General features: G+C 30.9%; 1 protein-coding gene across 1 annotated transcript in view; it reads left to right on the top strand.

Annotated features, from left to right (window-relative positions):
• LOC129216347 (G2/mitotic-specific cyclin-B3-like) overlaps nt 1-18,912 on the top strand; it is a 55,634-nt gene that overhangs the window by 4,701 nt on the left and 32,021 nt on the right. The window contains exons 2-3 of the mRNA XM_054850560.1: nt 14,388-14,449; nt 14,540-14,826. Of these exons, the coding sequence (XP_054706535.1) occupies nt 14,399-14,449; nt 14,540-14,826 (338 nt within the window). The 5' untranslated portion in view covers nt 14,388-14,398. The remainder of the gene's footprint in view (nt 1-14,387; nt 14,450-14,539; nt 14,827-18,912) is intronic.

Below are 18,912 nucleotides of genomic sequence, written 5' to 3' on the forward strand. Positions count from 1 at the left end.
GGATACATCAATTTAAGAGTAAACAAGACTGTTTTCCATAAATTTTTTAAAGATTTTTTAGAAATTAACAATATTTGCAAACAGTAAGGCAGAAAATAGAATGTGTGGGAACATATTCTTTTGCTTTTTAAAAAAAAAGTACTATTTGTTATTCTGTGCTAGGAAACAATGATGGAATATAAAAAAATATCTTAATTAAGGGTCATTCCACGTCAAATCAACCACAAAAATGGGATTTTAACACCCACCCTCTCGGAATTTGATAAAACTTGGTATACTTCATCCCTTTATGGTTATAAGCAACCCCCTAATTTTTTTTCTTTCAATATCAATTCGTTTTGATTTTATAGCCTTTTAAAATTCGGCGATTTTGCATTTTTTATCATTTTTGAGACACTCAAACTGAGAAGATATTGTTTATTAAAAAAATTGTTTCTTGGTAAGTAATGCTATAATCTTTCTGAAAATTTTTGCATAAAATGTAAAGACTTTGAACATGTTGATAAAAAATATCTTAATAGTTTTAGTTTACATAAGAAATTTTTAAAAAATTAGAAAAGTGAAAATTTTAAATTTTTTTTGTCAAAAAAAGGTGCTGACATAATTCTGAATTTCAACAAGAGGGTCAGCTTTAAAAATCATAATTTTTTAAAAAAATGATCATGAATATGTATTGTAACTTATCCAATAAAAAACATTAGGGGACTTTGAGGGATTCTGCCCCCCCCCCCATTCTGAAAAAGAAAAAAGCAGGAAACATCATACAGACAATCTCTTCCATATTCTTAAAAACTGAATTGTCAGCAATTACGACAAAAATTCAAATATACAGTGTGTTGAACATTGGACTCAAATGTAAAAAAAATCTAAGCTTCTTTTTCATTTGAAATAACTTAAAATATGGGGCAGTTCCACCCCAAATCTACCGTAAAAATGGGATTTTAACATGTACCACCTCAGATTTTGATGAAACTTGGTATACTTCCTTATTTTGTGGTAAAAAGCAACCCCTTAGTTTTTTTTTCTTTCAATCTCAATGTATTTTGATATTATAGACTTATTAAATTTTTTGATTTTGCATTTTTTGTCATTTTTAAGACATTCAAACTGAACTGTTGTTTAACCCGTTCGCACCCAGCGTCACGCGGACGCTACGCAACAATTCCTCTCTTATCAGTCCAGCGGCACGTATCCGCTACGCGCTCTGATCGACGCTGACGTCCCAGCGTCACATATACGCTTTCTCGAAATGGAACGATTGAATTGAATATTTAAACGATAATAGATGGCGCTAAATGGCTATAACTTTGATCATATTCGAGTCACATGGTATTTGACCTTCATGTACACGCTTTAGTTTCTTATTTGGACCTCTCAATGGGATAGATTTTTTTTTTATGTAAACAACAGTGAATTACTGCTCTGCGCATACGATTTATGAGGTCTCAATTGCTCTTGTTTATATCTTTGCTTCTCTTTTTTTGTTGCGAGTAATTGAAAGAGATATACATCTAGCTGAATAAATTATGGGGAAGGGGGAGGAAGGTTGAAATATTTTTGCGTATGTGTTCCAGACTTTTGGGATTCCCCGTTCGATGAGAGTATAGGAATGATTTCAAGTGGCACTGAAGTTTATGATTATTTTTGAATCCTTTCTGATATTGTTCTTCTTTATTTATTCTTTTTTATTTGGAGACTGGAACATTGCAATAAAAATGGTTAGCGAAGTGAGTGAAAGGGAATGTTTTCGAGAGAATTATGAAGCAATTTTGAGACTTGCTGCGTGGGAATTTAACTAGTTTAAATTCGTTGACCTAAGTTGTTTTAATTAAAATTACATAAGGAACATATTTTTTTGCTACATTTCTTTTTCTTTGATTGCACACTCACGATGTCTAACTCTAACTTTGTTTTTGTGCACACATTATTTATCTTTGTGCACATAGTTAAAGTTTTAGTATTCTACTTGTTTCACTCCCTTCTAATAATGCAATAGTCTTTATATTAATAATTAGTAATCAGTAGTACTTTGTTTAAGCAAATTTAAAATTTCAAGTTATTATTTTGAAATGCTGATTTTATATGAATATTTTTGTTCAGTTAGGCTTAACTGCTGTAAATGCTCGGGCCGATGGCGGCGTTCCATTTCGGAACGTTCGGTCCCGTAGCAGCGCTTCGTTTTCCATGCGCTGGTCCTCAAGGGGTTAATGGGGAAAAAATTGTTTCTTAGCAACTAATAAACTTACCTTTTGGAAATTTTCATAAAAAATGCTAAGATTTTGAATATTTTTATTAAAAATATTATAATAATCTTGGTTTATACTAAGAATTTTTAAAAAATTGGAAAAAGAAAAATTTTGATTTTTTTTTTTTTTTTGGTGAAAAAAGCTATTGTCAAATTTTTAACATCAGGGTCATTTTTAAAAATCATATTTAACAATGAAAAATGATCATGAGTATGAGTCCTAACTTCCCCTATGAAAAAAGTTATGGGTCTTTTAGGGATTCTGCCCCCCCCCCCCTCTTCAGAAAAAACGAAAGCATCAGAGAAAAGCTCTTCTATGTCTTTGAAAACAGAGTTCCCAACAATTATTTTTTTTAAAAAATATATATAAAGTGTGTTTAATATTGAAGTCAGACATATAAATTTAATATTTAAGTTTTTTTTTTAAATTTGAAATAGTTAAAAATTGTTTAAAATATAGACATTCTGAAAATAAGATATCATGAAATTTAAAAATTACAGACAATAATATCTGCATACAGATTACTGCATTTTAGTTAAGACAACGAAAAACAAAAATTAACTCTTAACACCAATTTATAATCATGCAGTTTCTAGCACTTTCAGGATCCCCCCCCCTCCCACCTAAACCCTTATGTTTGAGAAAAATTGCTATAGTGGAACTGTATTTTGTAGTAAGTTACCACCCTAATTCTCCTGGCTTGCTAATTCTGTATTAGCCACCAGTTTGTTTGGCTCTCTTGGCTCCCTTAAGAGATTTTTCGCCTCCAGCTCATGTGATTCCTATTCCGGGCTGATGAGTGCTAAAAAGCACGAAACTGCAGTCCTCAGATGGAATAACTGAGCCGGCGGTGTATTTTAAGTATAGTGGAACTGTTTTTCATTTTAGTGTTACTGATGTACAGCAGCAAATTCATCCTTTTCATTCCTTGAAAATAGTTAACACCCCTTAAAAGTTAATAGCTTGATTGATTAGTAATAATATGTTCTAAATAAAGTAAATTACCTTCCCCCCTCCCTTCATAGCAAATGATGAAATAAATTGCATCTCTCATATTCAATGGATTTTTGTATATTTTTAATGAGAATAAGAAACTAAATTAGTACAGTAAAACCTGTAAAGTTGACCACCCTTGTAAGTTGACCACCTGTCTAAGTTGACCGCTTTTGTCAGGAACGGAATTAGTCCTATTTTATATAATGAAGGAAAACCTCTGTAACTTTACCACCTCTCTATCTTGACCACCTGTCTATCTTGACAACTAATATATTCCAGCTTTGGTTTGGAGTATTGTAAAAAGCCCTTTGTAAGTTGACCACTAGGCAAAAGCAAAGTTTAATCAGTTATGCCTCAAATAAGAAACTAGACATTTTAGAAAAACCTATGAATATTTATGTTTCCAATCGAAAAACATTGGGGTACTGGGGCTACTGTTAAGTCCTAGAAAATGAGCCTAACTTCAATAAGGAGTTATTTTGTTGAAAAGTAGATTACCATGGTCACAAATGTACAAGAAAAAAATCAAATGAAGAATTTGAGTCACTTTTGACTTGTTATGATTTTTTATGAATTGTAATATCAAGTAAGTAGTTTTTCATAAGCAATGAGGCAATTTTTTTTTTTTTTTTTTTTTGATCGATTCACAGAAATTTTAAATTTGTACGATACTTTACACGTCATTCTGGTAAAAAATCTCTAAAAATATTTAAACATTTTTTCTTATTGTTTTAAAGTAATGTTAAACAATGAAAGTGAGTATAAAGCATTCCAATTAATTAAAAAATGAATGCACAGATAAGAAATGACAAAAAAAAAGTTTTCATTACTACCCTCTATAAGTTGACCACCTGTCTAAGTTGACCACCAAATTACTGCACCACAAGTGGTCAACTTACACAGGTTTCACTGTATTTGCAAGGGAAAAAAACAATATTTGTCCGGATTCCCCCCCCCCTCCCCAACATAACTTGCATCTTTTCCTCAACTGCTTTTGGGAGTGTACACTAGTGCAATGCAATTAAGCGCAATAAATAAAATAGAGAAAAGAAATTAATATAAAATGTGCTAATTCTAACTACAACGGAACCTCCATAACTCAACAAACCAAGGAAACATAAAAAAATTTCGACTTAAGTGGACGTCAACTTACTGGGGTTCTAAAATTTTAATTCCTAAAAAGTTTCTGTGTGTACAACTTACTTACTGATGCTTAATATTCACATTATGAAAAATAATTCCAGTAAAAGAATTTTCTATTCTTTTCGTTTTCTTTCTTTGAAAAGTATATAGTAAAATCAATAATATATTTGAATATATTGTGAAGCATAAATACATAATTGTTGAAAAGAGATAAAAGCTTCTTGTTAGTCATGTCTGTTAAAGACAAAGTCCTGCTCACACTTATTTATAATACAGGTATAATGGTGCCTTCTTTCTTTACAGTTTGGTATATTTTATCCTATCCTTTTAGAATTGCACTAATAGCACAGAGTGGTTGCTTACTGCCCTGGATAAAAGATAGAATCCTCTAAAAGAGATTTCCTAAAACTCTGAGAAAAAGTTAATATGAAAGAATGTTGGTAGCAAAAATTGAACTAGAATAGCAATTGGGTGTGGACTGATAGGGGGTTCTCGCAAATGTGTGTCAAGCTAGATAGATTTTCAGTCATTGAATTTGGCATTGGGCCAACCCTAAGAAAAATGAATGTCCAGTTACAGGGATTATCAGTGTGTCCAGTTACTGAAGTTTCACTGTATTTAACCAGGAATATTTAGAGTAGAATGTTTATAAATCATTTGTATAAAATAAAAAGTGGCTTTAAACAACATACCGCAATTCAGGGGCGGATACAGAAAAATCTTTTGGAGGGGGCACGGGAAATTGAACTTTTCTGGGCTAATCTGTTTAATAAGCGGAAAACAAATCCATGTTTCAGTTTGATATTGCATTAGATTAATGAAACAAGTTAAAAGCTCTGCGAACTAGAAGTGTCTAGCTTCGAATTTGTCTTTCAGTCTGTTCTTTGCCCAGTTGGTTAGAGAAATCATTACTGGACAGATATCAAATTTTTACTTGTATTTGGCCTAGATCTGATTACACACAACACAATAATTAGAATGACATACATATTTTCTAATCTTCTTAGTTGGAAAACAGACATAAGGTAGAAGGAATTTAAGAACTATGAGCTGGTATTTATAGGATTTGTGATACTTTGTATTAATTGCCTAGCTATAAATTAGAATTAGATGATTTCTCTTTTAATTCCTATGTTGTCTTAATGCATACTAAACAATAATTTTTAGTATGCATAAATTGTTGTAGGAAAATTTTGAATTTCGCGATAACCTGTTTTTATTGTTTATTATTAATTTATTTAATTAACTACTTTCAATTCAAAAAAATCTTGAGTATTAAAATGTTTAAATTTGGGTTCAAACACCAATGTATGTCATTATTCAAATTTTTTTTGATGCTATCAGTAATTAGCTAAGTTTGTAAGATTGTGATCGATTTTTTTCTTTTATCAAAATAAGGGGGGTAAGGGGGCAGAATCCCTCAAAGTCCCCTAAAGATTCTCATTTTATATGTTAGCACACATGTTACTGATAATTTAAAAAAATATATAAATTATTTTAATTTAGACCCTCATGCCAAAAAATTAAAATTTTAAAAATCATTTTTTTATTGAAAAAATTTTAAAATTTTCAATTTGTTAATTTTTTTCAACTGCTGAATATAAAATCAGATCTTTGATATATTTTTTTCTAAAATGCTTGAAGTCTTAATGTATAAGTGAAAATTTTCAAAAACTTTTTATCTGTAGTTGTTGAGAAATAATTTTTTTTGCAAACAGCTGCAGTTCGTTCTGAGAGAACTGTGAATGACAACTAACGCAAAATCTCAAAACTTTGAAGGGTCATAAAATAAAAACAATTTTAAATAGAGAAGAAATACTTTAGGAGGTTACATAGGACTATGAAACATAGAAGTATACAAAGTTTCATTGAAATCTGAGATGGTGGGTGTTGGGGTGTGGTTGAACTGACATGGAATGACCCTTAAGATGAAATTTAGTTGAAAGGAATCTGAAAATTTGTTTTCCTCTTTTTATTTTATTCAAAAAAAGAATCCTCTAGTCTTTTTTCATCACTAACTTCAAAATACATATCCTCCGAAAAAGCAATGATCTGCGTCGTCTGCTAACCAAACGTCCGCCATCTTTAATTTTTACTGATCGTTCAAAAAGTGAACGCGGGTAACGAAAAACCGAAGAGTTATCGTTCGTTAAGCCGGTGAGTTTCGTTAGACTTTTTGAACGCACACTTTGAGAATTGCGATCTGTTTGCATCCACTATGGGAATCTGAGTTTTAAAATTTTCAATATTTAGTCCGCTTTGTTAAGAGGTAAACAATTAAAATATTTGTTTATTTTTGTAAAAATCATGAAGTTTATAAATTTTAAACGAAATTTTGAGTTTTTCAACAATGTCTTGGTTCAAAAAGTTAAATGCTGAACCCCTGCCTGAATTTCTTTATTTGAATTATTTTAAATACTATACATATAACATTTCTAGTATAATTTAACATAATGTAGAATGGTAAATAAATATTTATAACTGAGGGGTATCCATCTCTCAAAGAGCGATGCAGTCCTCCCATACTCCAATACTTGAAAAACGCTCAAGAATGATATTCTCAACAGAAAAGAAGAAAACACTCAACGTTAAGTGTCAATGATGCAGTTTGCGCCATCTCATAATTCAAAATTTTCGTTTTTACAAAAAAAATTTTTTTTTTTTTGCAAAATTTGATTTTTTACAAAATTAATTGATTTTTCACAAAAATAATTGATTTTTCACAAAAAACGGACCTTGTGAAAAATCCAGGACAGACCCCTGATATTGGAAGGTAAAAGTCGGGCACTTTCTTCTCAAAGTACATAATTTCAATAGCAAGCAATTTAAATGAAACATAGATAAGCAAATTACAATCAGTAATGCATGTTTAATTCTGTATGTCACTTCTTTCCTTAGCACCCATATGATTTTAAAAAATTTAAAAATTTTCTGGGAGCAGTGTTTGCTTGTTTGTCTGTATTATTTTGGTCTCGAGACCAGCATGGTTAGTTAAATCAGTGATTAATGTTTTCTTATGCAAATAAAGTTATTGACTTGAAATCAAAACGTGTCATAGAGAAAAAAAATTGGGCTAATAAAATGTAAAATAAAAATTTTTTGCAAATGCATTTACATATTCTATATTATCTTGGTTTAGTGGTTAGATATGTGGGTAGAAATTAATGAACAGTTTAGGCTCTTCAGTTTGACAGCCATCTAGAGCTGTATCTGAGGAAATTTCCATACTCTTCAGGTTTTACAAGTTTTGGAACCATGTACTTATTATATATTACAATATGATTTTTAAAATCTGGTTTCTTTCAACCCGGTAGCAGAAACTGCGAGACGTGCGTCGCAGATTTTTCGGCAGCCTGCAGACAATTTTACTAAAGAACAGAAAGAAAGAACGAATAAGTAAATTAAATTTAAAAAAAAAAAAGAAGAAATACAACTTGGCATAGATTGTTTAGAGATCATTTTTTGACCGGAACCTCGATGGATGCTTTCAGCATATCAGCTAGAAACATAGTCGCCATATTTGGTCATTCACAAGATCAAAGTAGATAAGATGCTTAAGTGCCTAAGTTTTCAAAAACGAAGCAGAATTGAATGTTTTATTTAACAGCAGGGTTGTTTGGTGTAAACCACGTTGGTTTAAACCAATTGGTTTTTTTAGAAAAAGCCAAAAAAAAAATCCATTTTACAGGTTTACATTGATTTCCCCACACATACTGAGTAAGGAACAAATTAGGATTGGAAAAAGCTTCAAAACTAGTCTTTTTGTTCAAGGCTTTCAACTAAATGAATTTTTTCTAAAGACTGTTGGAGAAAACAACGGTTCTTTTGGTTTAAAGCAAAATATTTTTAATCTATTACAAACAAAAAACTGTAAAATTATATTTATAAATAAATATACAGGGTGTCCGAAAAGTCCTTGACACATTTAACCTAAAATACCATTGTTATGTGTCGAGGACTTTTCGGACACCCTGTATATGTAATGTATTCAACTCATTTCAGAAATATGTGTATAAATCTTTTTACAATTACAAAAAATCAACTTTACACCACAATAACATATGCATAAATACATAGCAACTTTTACATTATAAATTAATATTATTTTTATGTTATTTACAGGGGTCTGGCCAGAAACCGATCAACCAAAACAGACCTTTCACAAAATCCCTATCAAACAAAACGGACCCTTCACAAAATTCTGATAAACAAGATCGGATCTTTCACAAATTGTTTTCTGAAGGAGTAAATCTGAAAGCAAAGTAACGCATGCATATTAAACCGATAATTTTTGGAACCTTTCTTAAAGTCAAATTAGAGGGATCAGCTTATACAAAATCTGCTAATTTTGCAAAGAAAAAAAAATCGGCACTCTTGTGATGCTCCTGCAAGTGATAAATTGCTACTGCCAAATAAATATAATGCTTGTTGTTTGCTTCTTGGAAAGAAATTAACAGCTGGAAATAAGTTTGGTTTCAAATAATTTTGTTTTATCACAGCTAATTAGCAGCGGTGTTGTTGTAAACTTTTCTGAAAAGGCGTTTGGTAAGCACTTTTCTCCCCCACTGATGATTTAATAAACAATAATAATATATATCAGCGAAATGAACTTAGAACTGCAAAGGGATAGTAACACCCCGTTTGCACTGCGAGCTAAGCGCGCTCAACCCATCAATGCACTTACGAGCTAAGCGCACTTACTTTAAAAGTCGTTTGCACTAGAGAACGCACTTAAAGTTTAACTGCAAACCCAGGGAGGCTAAAAGAAGGAGCCTCATCTCCTTTGGCAGCGGGGCGAAAAAGTGAGCGGATTATTCCATCGCCAATGGTGGCGCTAGTGGTCCATCTCTCGCAGTTCGCTCGCCTGATTTAACCGACCCCGAGTAGTATTCGACTGGGTGGATGCCGGCAGTTAGCTAGTTTGGGGCCATTGATACGAAAAATTTGTTGGAACTCAATAATATCGCGCGGTCAGCACGATGGACCTAAAATTACTTTCTTTCTTATATTTGTTCTAGAATTTAGACATTAATTCTGTGTGTCCTCGATCTTCTTTCTCCTTAGTTCTTTTACTCCAATTAATTTATGCAGTAACTTCGATCAACCCTCTCCCCCCTCCCCCATAAATTTTGCATGATATAAGCTCATTTAAAATTAAATATTTCACAGTAATATGTGCAATAATATTTAGTTTCTTTTTTTGTTTACTTCTGCTGAAAAAGCAGTTTTCCCCCCTTTTTTTCTGGTGGATTAATCTTTAAAAACGATAAGAAAAAAAATAATTAATACTTTGAACATTGAAAAAAAACTGCTTTTTCGTTAGTTAATTGTGAACAATTAAAAAAGAATCTTACAAGAAAGTGCTATTTAATTCAAGCGTTAATCTAGTTTATTGCTTATATTTATCAAGCTAAGTTTCGTTTTCACTTACCATAGTTACTTTCTTTCTCCTCCTCCCATACATAAATTTCGTGTGATATAAGCTTACATAAAACTTTATGTATTACGTTTAGTTTGAAATTGTTGCTCTGCTCTGGATTTAAGTGAAATTTGAAGAAAAAAAAAGCAAAACATAAATATTTTGATGAAAATTATAAGTTAAACAGTTCAATCTTAATTTCAATTGAATTCTCTACATGAGTGCGTTATTGAGTTTTTCTACTACAGTGGAGTTTCTATTATTCAAGTTAAGCATATGTGAAATTTAATAAATAAGAAGAAAAAGGACATGGAAATATAACTAGAAGGAAACAAAATTAGTGATTTAAATTCCAAAACTTAAGTTGTTCATTGCTACTCTCTTTCTATTATTTTAAATGAATAACTTTAAAATCAAGTCTTCTCGCTTACTCTTAAAATTAAATGCATAGTACTCAGAAAAATTATGAAAACCGGATCGTAATTTACGGGTTTTATTGGGAGAAAATGTTTTCAAAAGCCAGCTAAAATCATTTTTAGTTTCATGGCAAATGAGCAAAACAGCCATATCAAAAACAATATACAAAATAGAACACAAAATTGCACAACACCTAACAAGAATGAATGCTCGCTAAAGTCGTAGCAGAAATACAAATTAAACACATCGAATGCAAAATATGCCAAAAACCTAGGGTGGAGTAAAGTATTCTATGCTTCTTTGAACAGCTTTCATGGCGAAAGTAGTTTAATACTTCCAAATATACAGGTGATAGTTTTTAAAACACACTTGTTTACAATGCTTCGCTACGAGCGAAAAGATATAAGTAGTGCGAGAGATGATACTCTAGCGGCCTCTGGCGGAAGTGGAATTTTGTTGCCAAACTGCTAACATGGAGATTCGTCTCCTTCCTTTTACTCCCTAGTCTTGTTGAGCGGCTTCCCAGTGTCGCTCAACTGAAGCGGCTTTGAGATGCGCTAAGTGAATGCGCAGTAGGTTAGCTGAAAACTAAGCGGCTTAATTCCGCCAGTGCAAACGGGGTGTAAGGGTGGGGAAAAAAATGTGATCGCTTCAGATAGGGTTACTAACTTTAAAATTATCGCCATTTAGCGTCTGGTGTTAAACCTTTATAATGACTTGATTAGAAAATATTCTCATCATTTTACCAGCTTGTCAATATTTGCGTTTCTATGGTGCGGTGCGATGTTCAACTGTTATTTTGGGAGAAAATTATATGGGTTTGATTTTTCGATGCTAACAAGGATGATTAACTTTAAATAAACTGTTTTACTTGCCTTTTTTTTTTCTTTAGATGTCTACATTTTTAAAAATACAATCTTTTAACATCCGATATAAGAATCATATTTTGTTCATTTTTCAAGCTAACTTCGTTTTATTAGGATGCAAATAAATGAAAAGTCTATTTTTGTTAGAACACGCACTTCAAGTTTTTAAAGCAAAATTCCATTTTCTTTTATGACTCAAAAATTAAAATGCTGAATCAATGGTTTAATTTTATTTTTGCTTTAGCTGTGTCCACAGATATTAATGATATGTTTATCATAGGACTCTAAAATGCAATTTAAAAATAATTTTATCAAAAATATTTCTTTTACAAGCCGTTTTTATACCTTTGATGCCTTCACTTTGAGAATTGCGATCTCTTTGCATCCGCTATGGGATTCCGATTTTTTGAATTTTTGATGTTTAGTGCGCTTTGTTAAGAAGTAAACAAATAAAATCTATTTTTATTTTTGTTAAAATCACGGAATTTATAAGTTTTAAACGAAATTCTGTGCAATTTTAAGAGTGTCCTGGGTCAAAAAGTTAAATGCTGAACCCCCTCGTCTGAATTTTATTTATTATTATTTTTTTTTTGTTACAATTATTTTAAATGCTGTACAGAAATATTTCTAGTATAATTTAACATAATGTAGAATGGTAGATAAATATTGCTACTTGAGTTAGCGATGCCGCCCCCCCCCCCCGCTAAATACTAGAAAAAACACCCCAGAATGATATTCTCAACATAGAAGAGGAAAACTCTCTACTTTAAGTTTAAATGATGTAGTTTGTGCCTGCTCTAAATTCTAAAATTTCGATTTAACAAAATTTTTTTTTTTTTTTTTTTTTGCGAAATTATTTTATTTTTCACAAAAATAATTCACTTTTCACAAAATTATTTTATTTTTCACAAAAAACGGACCCTGTGAAAAATCCTGGACAGACCCCTGATTTAGTACTTTGAACAAAAAGCAAGTTTTGAAGCTTTTCCAGAGCATAATCAATTTTTGAGTTATGAATGATATCTAAATGACGAAAATATATGCACTGCACTTTTTTGAAGCTGGTTTTAGTAATGTTGAAGACTTTTAAATACGGTTGCATTGCATTTTTCAAATTCTTTTTCCTGGCTTTTCCACCACTCAGTCACTGTTGCAGAAGTTATAACGTTTTTGGCAAAAAAATTTCTTGAAATAGAATTTGCTACACATTTATTTGTTCTAAAGAGTTTGCATTTAATATTTTTTAAACTTCAATGCTGGATGCAACATGTATGCCAGTAAATAAGCTGTAATTTAAGCCATGTTACACCAATTTTTGATTTGTTTCTTTGTTTTAGCGATTGTCGACATCTTTTCCAAGTCTTCCCAAAATAAGAACGGAGTCGAACATAGAGCAGCACTTTTTTTTAAAACTTTGTCAGTACAACAGCAATCGATTTTTTGACTGTTCAATCATGTACTGTTGTACATTTTGCTTTACTTCAATATTTGCGACATTGTGTATATAAAAATCAGCGTTATGTTAGATCAGAAAGAAAAAATATGAAAATTGTTCTTTTGAAAAGATTATGCTTAAAAATATAACTTTTACCTTTATTCAATAATTATTCATATGTTGGTTTTATAAAGTTTTTTTCTTGGATCTTCAATATATTTTATCTTAAGCTGCATCACAACCACTTCTTGAAGTATTTCGTATCATAAAGGGTATATATATATAAATACATGCATACTAATATGTTAATCAAGTCAAACATTTCAATCAATGTTTCCCCACAGAAAGCTATTTTAATTATTTAATTTAGTTACAAGATTTTGTTCTTATGTCTTTAATTAATCAAGAAATTAGGTATAATGTGACTGTTAAATAACTGTTAATTACATGGAACCTTAATTACCTTCCGAAAATTAATTGTTTTTCTCGCAAATAGTATTTAAACCAAAAAACCCTGTTTAAACCAAAAAAACCTGGTTTAAACAAAAAAAAAAGCGGTTTTTTTACCAACCCTGTTTAACAGCAAACTAATGAAAATAACTAAAATGTGCAGCAAATCGTTTAATTTTTATTTTTTAAAGTAATTTTTTCGAGAAATGAAAAGTTTTAGATTTAAAATTTCACCTTATCCTCATTGCTTTGGACGTAAAAGTGCTAAAAACTTTTCAACTAAAGTCTAATCACATGAAGATTTTTATTTTTCAATTATTTTTTTGCAACAAATTCAAAAATTTATATCTTAATTTTCGGCGTAGCCGCCATGTTTGGTCATTCCCAAGATGTTGATACACAAGACTTGGTAAGTGCCTACGTTTTCATAAACATAACTGGATGTTTTTTGCAATGCAAACCGTTGAAAATTATGCAAAATGTGCCTTTTTTTTGGATAATTCTTAATTATTGTCTTTAAAAATGTAAAATTTTATCTTCAGAATGTTATCTTATCTTCATTGCTTTAGAGGCTAATGTACTAAAAATTGACTATTTTATTAAATTGTAGTATTTTAAGGATTTTGAATTTTTTTCTACTTTTATGTTACAAATTCAAAAATCTATTTAGAATCATGCATTTGTCGCGTTGACGCCATGTTTGGTCATTTGCAAGATGGAAATAGTCGAGACTATTACTTTCCTAAGTTTCCAAAAACATAATTTGATGTTTACCTCAATGCAAACTATTGAAAATTCCATATAATGTACAGTAAATCATGTTTCTTTTTAAATGATTTTCATAAAAAATGTGAATTATTACCTGCACACTTGTATTTGCTTTGGAAGCTTTGCTACAAACTGAAACATTCATCTAAAATGCAGTTTCCTGCCAACTTCTCATTTACTAATTTATTTATTGATTCATTTTCTGAAAAAAAAAATTTCAAAAACCTATTTTAACTTAAATTTTCCACATTTAAATAAATATGTGTTGAATAATTGCTTTTTAAGTGCGCAGAGTTCTATTTATTTTTATGAAAATAGTGAAAACTGTCCCCTTTCCCTTTTTTTATACTTTAAAACGTGGCGACAGTGATGGCCACTAAGTTTCAGGTCTAGTAGCCACTGGCCAGTTGGAAAATTTCTGAGTCTTGACCTCTGCTTGTGTATTTTATGAAAACTTAAAATAATTAAAATTGATAATGCTGCAGATTATTTTCAACTGCCCGAAATAGTGTCGCAGACTGGTTAGAAAGTTTCTGCTACTGGGCTTTCAACATATTGTTATCTATTAAAAATGAATGAACTCTTAAGATGCATTTAAGTGTCGAATGTTGCAAAGTTTGTTATTCATATAGTATTTTAAATTGCAGCTTTAATTAACATGGAATCAAAGACTTTAAATCGAATCATCACAAGATCACAAGTAATTGAGGTAATATCTTTATTTTTGAAATTTATGTATATTTATTTTAATTGTATTCTAAAATGTAAATATTATATAAATGTTTTGAATGATTTGCAGGACTCGGACGATAAACCTGCTGGTAAAGATGCATCAAAACGATTAGCAGACCCTCTTCCAGATCTCGGAAGTAAAAAGAGAATTTTGGGAGACATCACAAATCAGGTTAAACTAGCAAATACAAAAACAAATGCAGTCTCAAAAAGGACGGCTAAGCATGGATCATATTGCAGTGAAAATGCCCTGCCTGATTCAAATTTATCTAAAAACTCTTCAAGTAACAAATCAAAAGATAAAGAATCTTGTTCTTCTGATGACACTATCTACGTCACTGCACTTGAGCAATGGTATGCTATTATAGTGTTTTTTCTTTTAATCTACATAAAACCTTTCTGAACTATCAACTGGGATAAAGAGCTAAACATGTGTTTTTAACCAACCAGTCAGATAGTTGAGGTGCGTAGTTACAAGAATGCGAGAAAAAGGAAAGAGCTTCTAAAAATAGACCAGGGGGAAAAAACCAGGAGTGTTCGTTCTGCCTGGGTTTCGTTTCTGTTTTATCGTTTGTCATAATCTCCTCTTGACTGCTAGTGTCTACCAGGATAATATTGGTACTGTTAGATAAGAGACATCCTGGGAAAGCATACCTTGTCTTCCCCCTCTAATCCTTAAGGGGTTAGAGATGTGAATTAATATATTATTAAAATCATAAATTGTCACTTGTCTCAGGCGGCGTACTGGGGTTAGCAAGAGAATCAACCACATGGCAGAACCTCACAGGAAGTGTAGAAAACAAATTTTAGAATTCCAAAACTACTTTTACATGTAACAAAACAACTGTTACTAAATGCAGTTAAACTTAAATACAGAAGGCAAAAATTCATGAATTCATTTAAGCAATTTTATTATACTTGGCCTGATTGTCACGCCGTAATCTGAGGCTTGATTTTGCTTATATTTCAGCAACAACGTCTTTTAGAGACTTTTGGATTTCACTAACTGATTTACTTAATCTTAAGGTACAACTTAACGCTGAAAAATTAAAATTCTGAAATTTATTTCGGTTAGGATGGAAAATAGCAAATTTCATGTAATTTTCCCGTTAAATGTTTAAATATAAAACCCATTGTTACAAACTTCGTTGTCTTGCAACAGTAATGTTAAAAACCAAACGTAATGAAAATTTTAAATCAAGGCTTCTCTAAAGCAAGCTTGAAATTAGCAAGCATAAATCCCAGAGGGGTCATTATACAAAAAACTTAGGTTTTTGAAGTTGTAATTCATGAAAAAAAAATCTTCAATTTTTTTTTTCAAAGTTACTTTATATTGTTCTTTTTAGGCACCTTTTTAGTCTCACATAGTTAGTCACATTCTTTATTGGTTATTTTGTAACTTGCTTTTGTACTTAAAATTTTGGATGTGAATGAAGAGTAACTGATAGAATAAATATATATTTTGAATGTTTTTAAACTTTTTATTTAAATGAACATTGCATCTTGTATGAGGAACACGATTTAAAGAAAGTTGTATGCTCCATTTCTGATTGTATATCCATCTATACTGTAATGGTGGATACCAATACTTGTGTTTTGCTATGATCATTGTGTTGATTTAGGGTTAGCGCAACATGTTATTTAGAATTTACTTAAAAAAAAGTGATTCAATTTTGCACAAACAATTCTTTCCTTTTTAATTCAAGAACGGATTACACACAAAGTTAAGGGCCTATTTGACTTCAAAAAGAATGTTGAAACTCTTTCACACTAAGTTCTTTAGCTTCACTATGAAGACCCAGAGTTGAAAAGGGCTAACTTGTGATTCTAAACCTCTAATTAGCTTCCAGTACTGCCGTCTATAGGAAATTCTATTACTTAAATAAATCCTGAAATTAGGATACAAGAAATATTGTGACAGTGATTCAAAAGATTATGAATGCTATATATATTTTTATTTTATAATTTTAATTCTTTTGACCTATTAAAAAAACATCAAATGATTTAAATTTCACTATTAAATCCATTATATTTTTTTGTATTGAGTAAAAAAATGAAAGTACATGGGAAGCAGCGTTAGAAATCAGTAAAAAATCCTACTGGACCTGTCCACATGAATATATACTGGTCCGCAGACAACATCACTGGTCAGATTTAAACTTTCACTAAAACTAACATGTAAGCAAAGAGTAAATAATTTTTCTGCTGAGGAGATTTTTTGAATGTACATAATATTTAAAAATGTAAAATATTTTGCTTGGCAATAAAACATTTAAATATGGTATCTTAGATACCCAAGTGTACAGTCTGAAAATAAATTTCATTAGCAACCTTTAAAATAGGCTACCAAAAGTTTGAGAATTTAGTTTGACTATTCTTACATAGTTTCAGGACGTTTTCCAACTCCACCCCTCCCCTTAGTATGACTATATTAAGTAAAATGGATGTGTGACTTAAAATTATATAAAGCTATTTGAAAAAGATTAATTGTAAAAAAAAAGGCCAACCAACAGTTTGGTTAAGGCTAATGCTTCTGAATTTTTTCTTGCCAAGTGTGATTAAAAAAAAGCCAGCAGTGATTGATGGTCCCAAGGACCACTGATTCTTTTATTGTGGTGGTCCTAGGCAAGTTTCAATGGTCTGAGACCAGTGGACCAGCAGTAATTTCGAACACTGGGAAGAAATGTGTTGGGACATGTAACAGAGGCATACAAGTATCCCTCCGTTCAGTGAAAAAAACCATTTAAATTTTTTTATAACATTAATTTGTATTGATCATTTTCAAAATTTGTTATACTTTTCTAAATCTCATAAAAAAGTGCTTAAAAATATTTTTGAAACTAACCACCCTGGACCTAAAAAAGCGCGATTTTTTTTTTTTTTTTTTTTTTTTGTAGAATGACCCAGAGAGGAACAAGGATTAAATTTTAGTGCCAACTGCTTAGTTTTAGACATGTATACAGGTTTTTTCCCTTTTAGTACCGAGCATTTATATGAAAAAATAAGGTGAAGCTTCGTGATGGTAAAATTATTCTATTTCTTAAATACATTTACACTAAAAATAATAAAATAAGAGAATTTTTTAAGAAATACTAAGCACTTTTCAAAATGTACTCAAAAGAACAGAATAACTTTTCAGGGTCAGAAAGGACAATTTAAGTATTCCTTTAGTTTTCGAAAATTCCCCGAAAATGACACCACAAACGAAGAAAAGTGCGGGTCTAGTAATTTTAAACCAAACTTTCCCAATAAGATAAATACGCATGTTTCAACAAAACCAAACTTTCCCAATAAGATAAATATGCATGTTTCAACATTCAAAGTTATGATTGAAAGCAAGATAATGATAAGAAATTCTCTTCATGACTTGAGCCGCACTTTTATTCATTTACAGTCTCATTTTCTTGGAATTTTTGAAAACAAATGGAATACTTAAATAGTCCTTTCTGACCCTGAAAAGTTATTCTGTCCTTTTGAGTGCATTTTGAAAAGTGCTTAATATTTTTTAAAAAATTCTGTTATTTCATAGTAGACTTGTTTGAAAGTTGTTCAGGTATGGCCTATGTCAAATACGGTAACCCTATTCACAAATTCCTTTTTTTTTATGAGGAAAAGAGAGTGACTGGAAAATGATTAATATACCAAGTTTAATTGTTTGCTGAAATAAATCTGTTAAATATGTTTCTCTAATGTTCTCAGATTGCAAAGCTTTATCTTTCCTGCCCAAATTTCATTTTCAATTAATGACTTTTATTTTCTTGTTTCAATTAATGTGTGGATCGTTGCTTATTAAATTCCAAAAAAAAAAAAAGATTTTGTATCTAGTATAACTTGTAACCGAGTGGAAAGTGATTATAAATGTGGAAGTCTAAAATTGTTTTATTCAAATTCCCTCTCTCTCAAAAAAGACATATTTTATTTACCATGCTTGAAAGTTTCTCTTTTGAGTCAGATGAATGAGTCTGAACTCAAACTGAAATCAAAAGGTTTAGGCACCTTTAACTGGTTATTTGTAATACTGACGTCACAAGATAATTATATTTTTCAATAACTTTTTTATTTGTGCTCAATAATTGAGTCAAACTTAAGCATTTAAAAACAGCATTCTTATTCTGTGCTAATTGCATGCCTGCCAACTCTCCCATTTTTTGTCTGTTTCTCCCTGTTTTACTTTTAAATATCGATTTCTCGCATTTTTCTTCAGGTTTTTTAAATTTATAGAGATTTTCATGGATGTAAAAGGAAAATCATTTTTTACAAATCCTGATTAAAGGGCACTGCCATAGCTTCTCAACCTTTCCAAGACCCAATGCCAACTACTGTTCTGTACAGTAGATTGTATGCACGTTGGAGAAAGGCTTAGGCAATTTCAGCGCATTGCATGAAGTTGAGCAACAATCTTTTAGCATCTGTTTCTAGTTTTTCTTTTTTCCCGATTAT

This window comes from Uloborus diversus, chromosome 2, assembly GCF_026930045.1.
Source record: "Uloborus diversus isolate 005 chromosome 2, Udiv.v.3.1, whole genome shotgun sequence".
NCBI lineage: Eukaryota > Metazoa > Arthropoda > Arachnida > Araneae > Uloboridae > Uloborus > Uloborus diversus.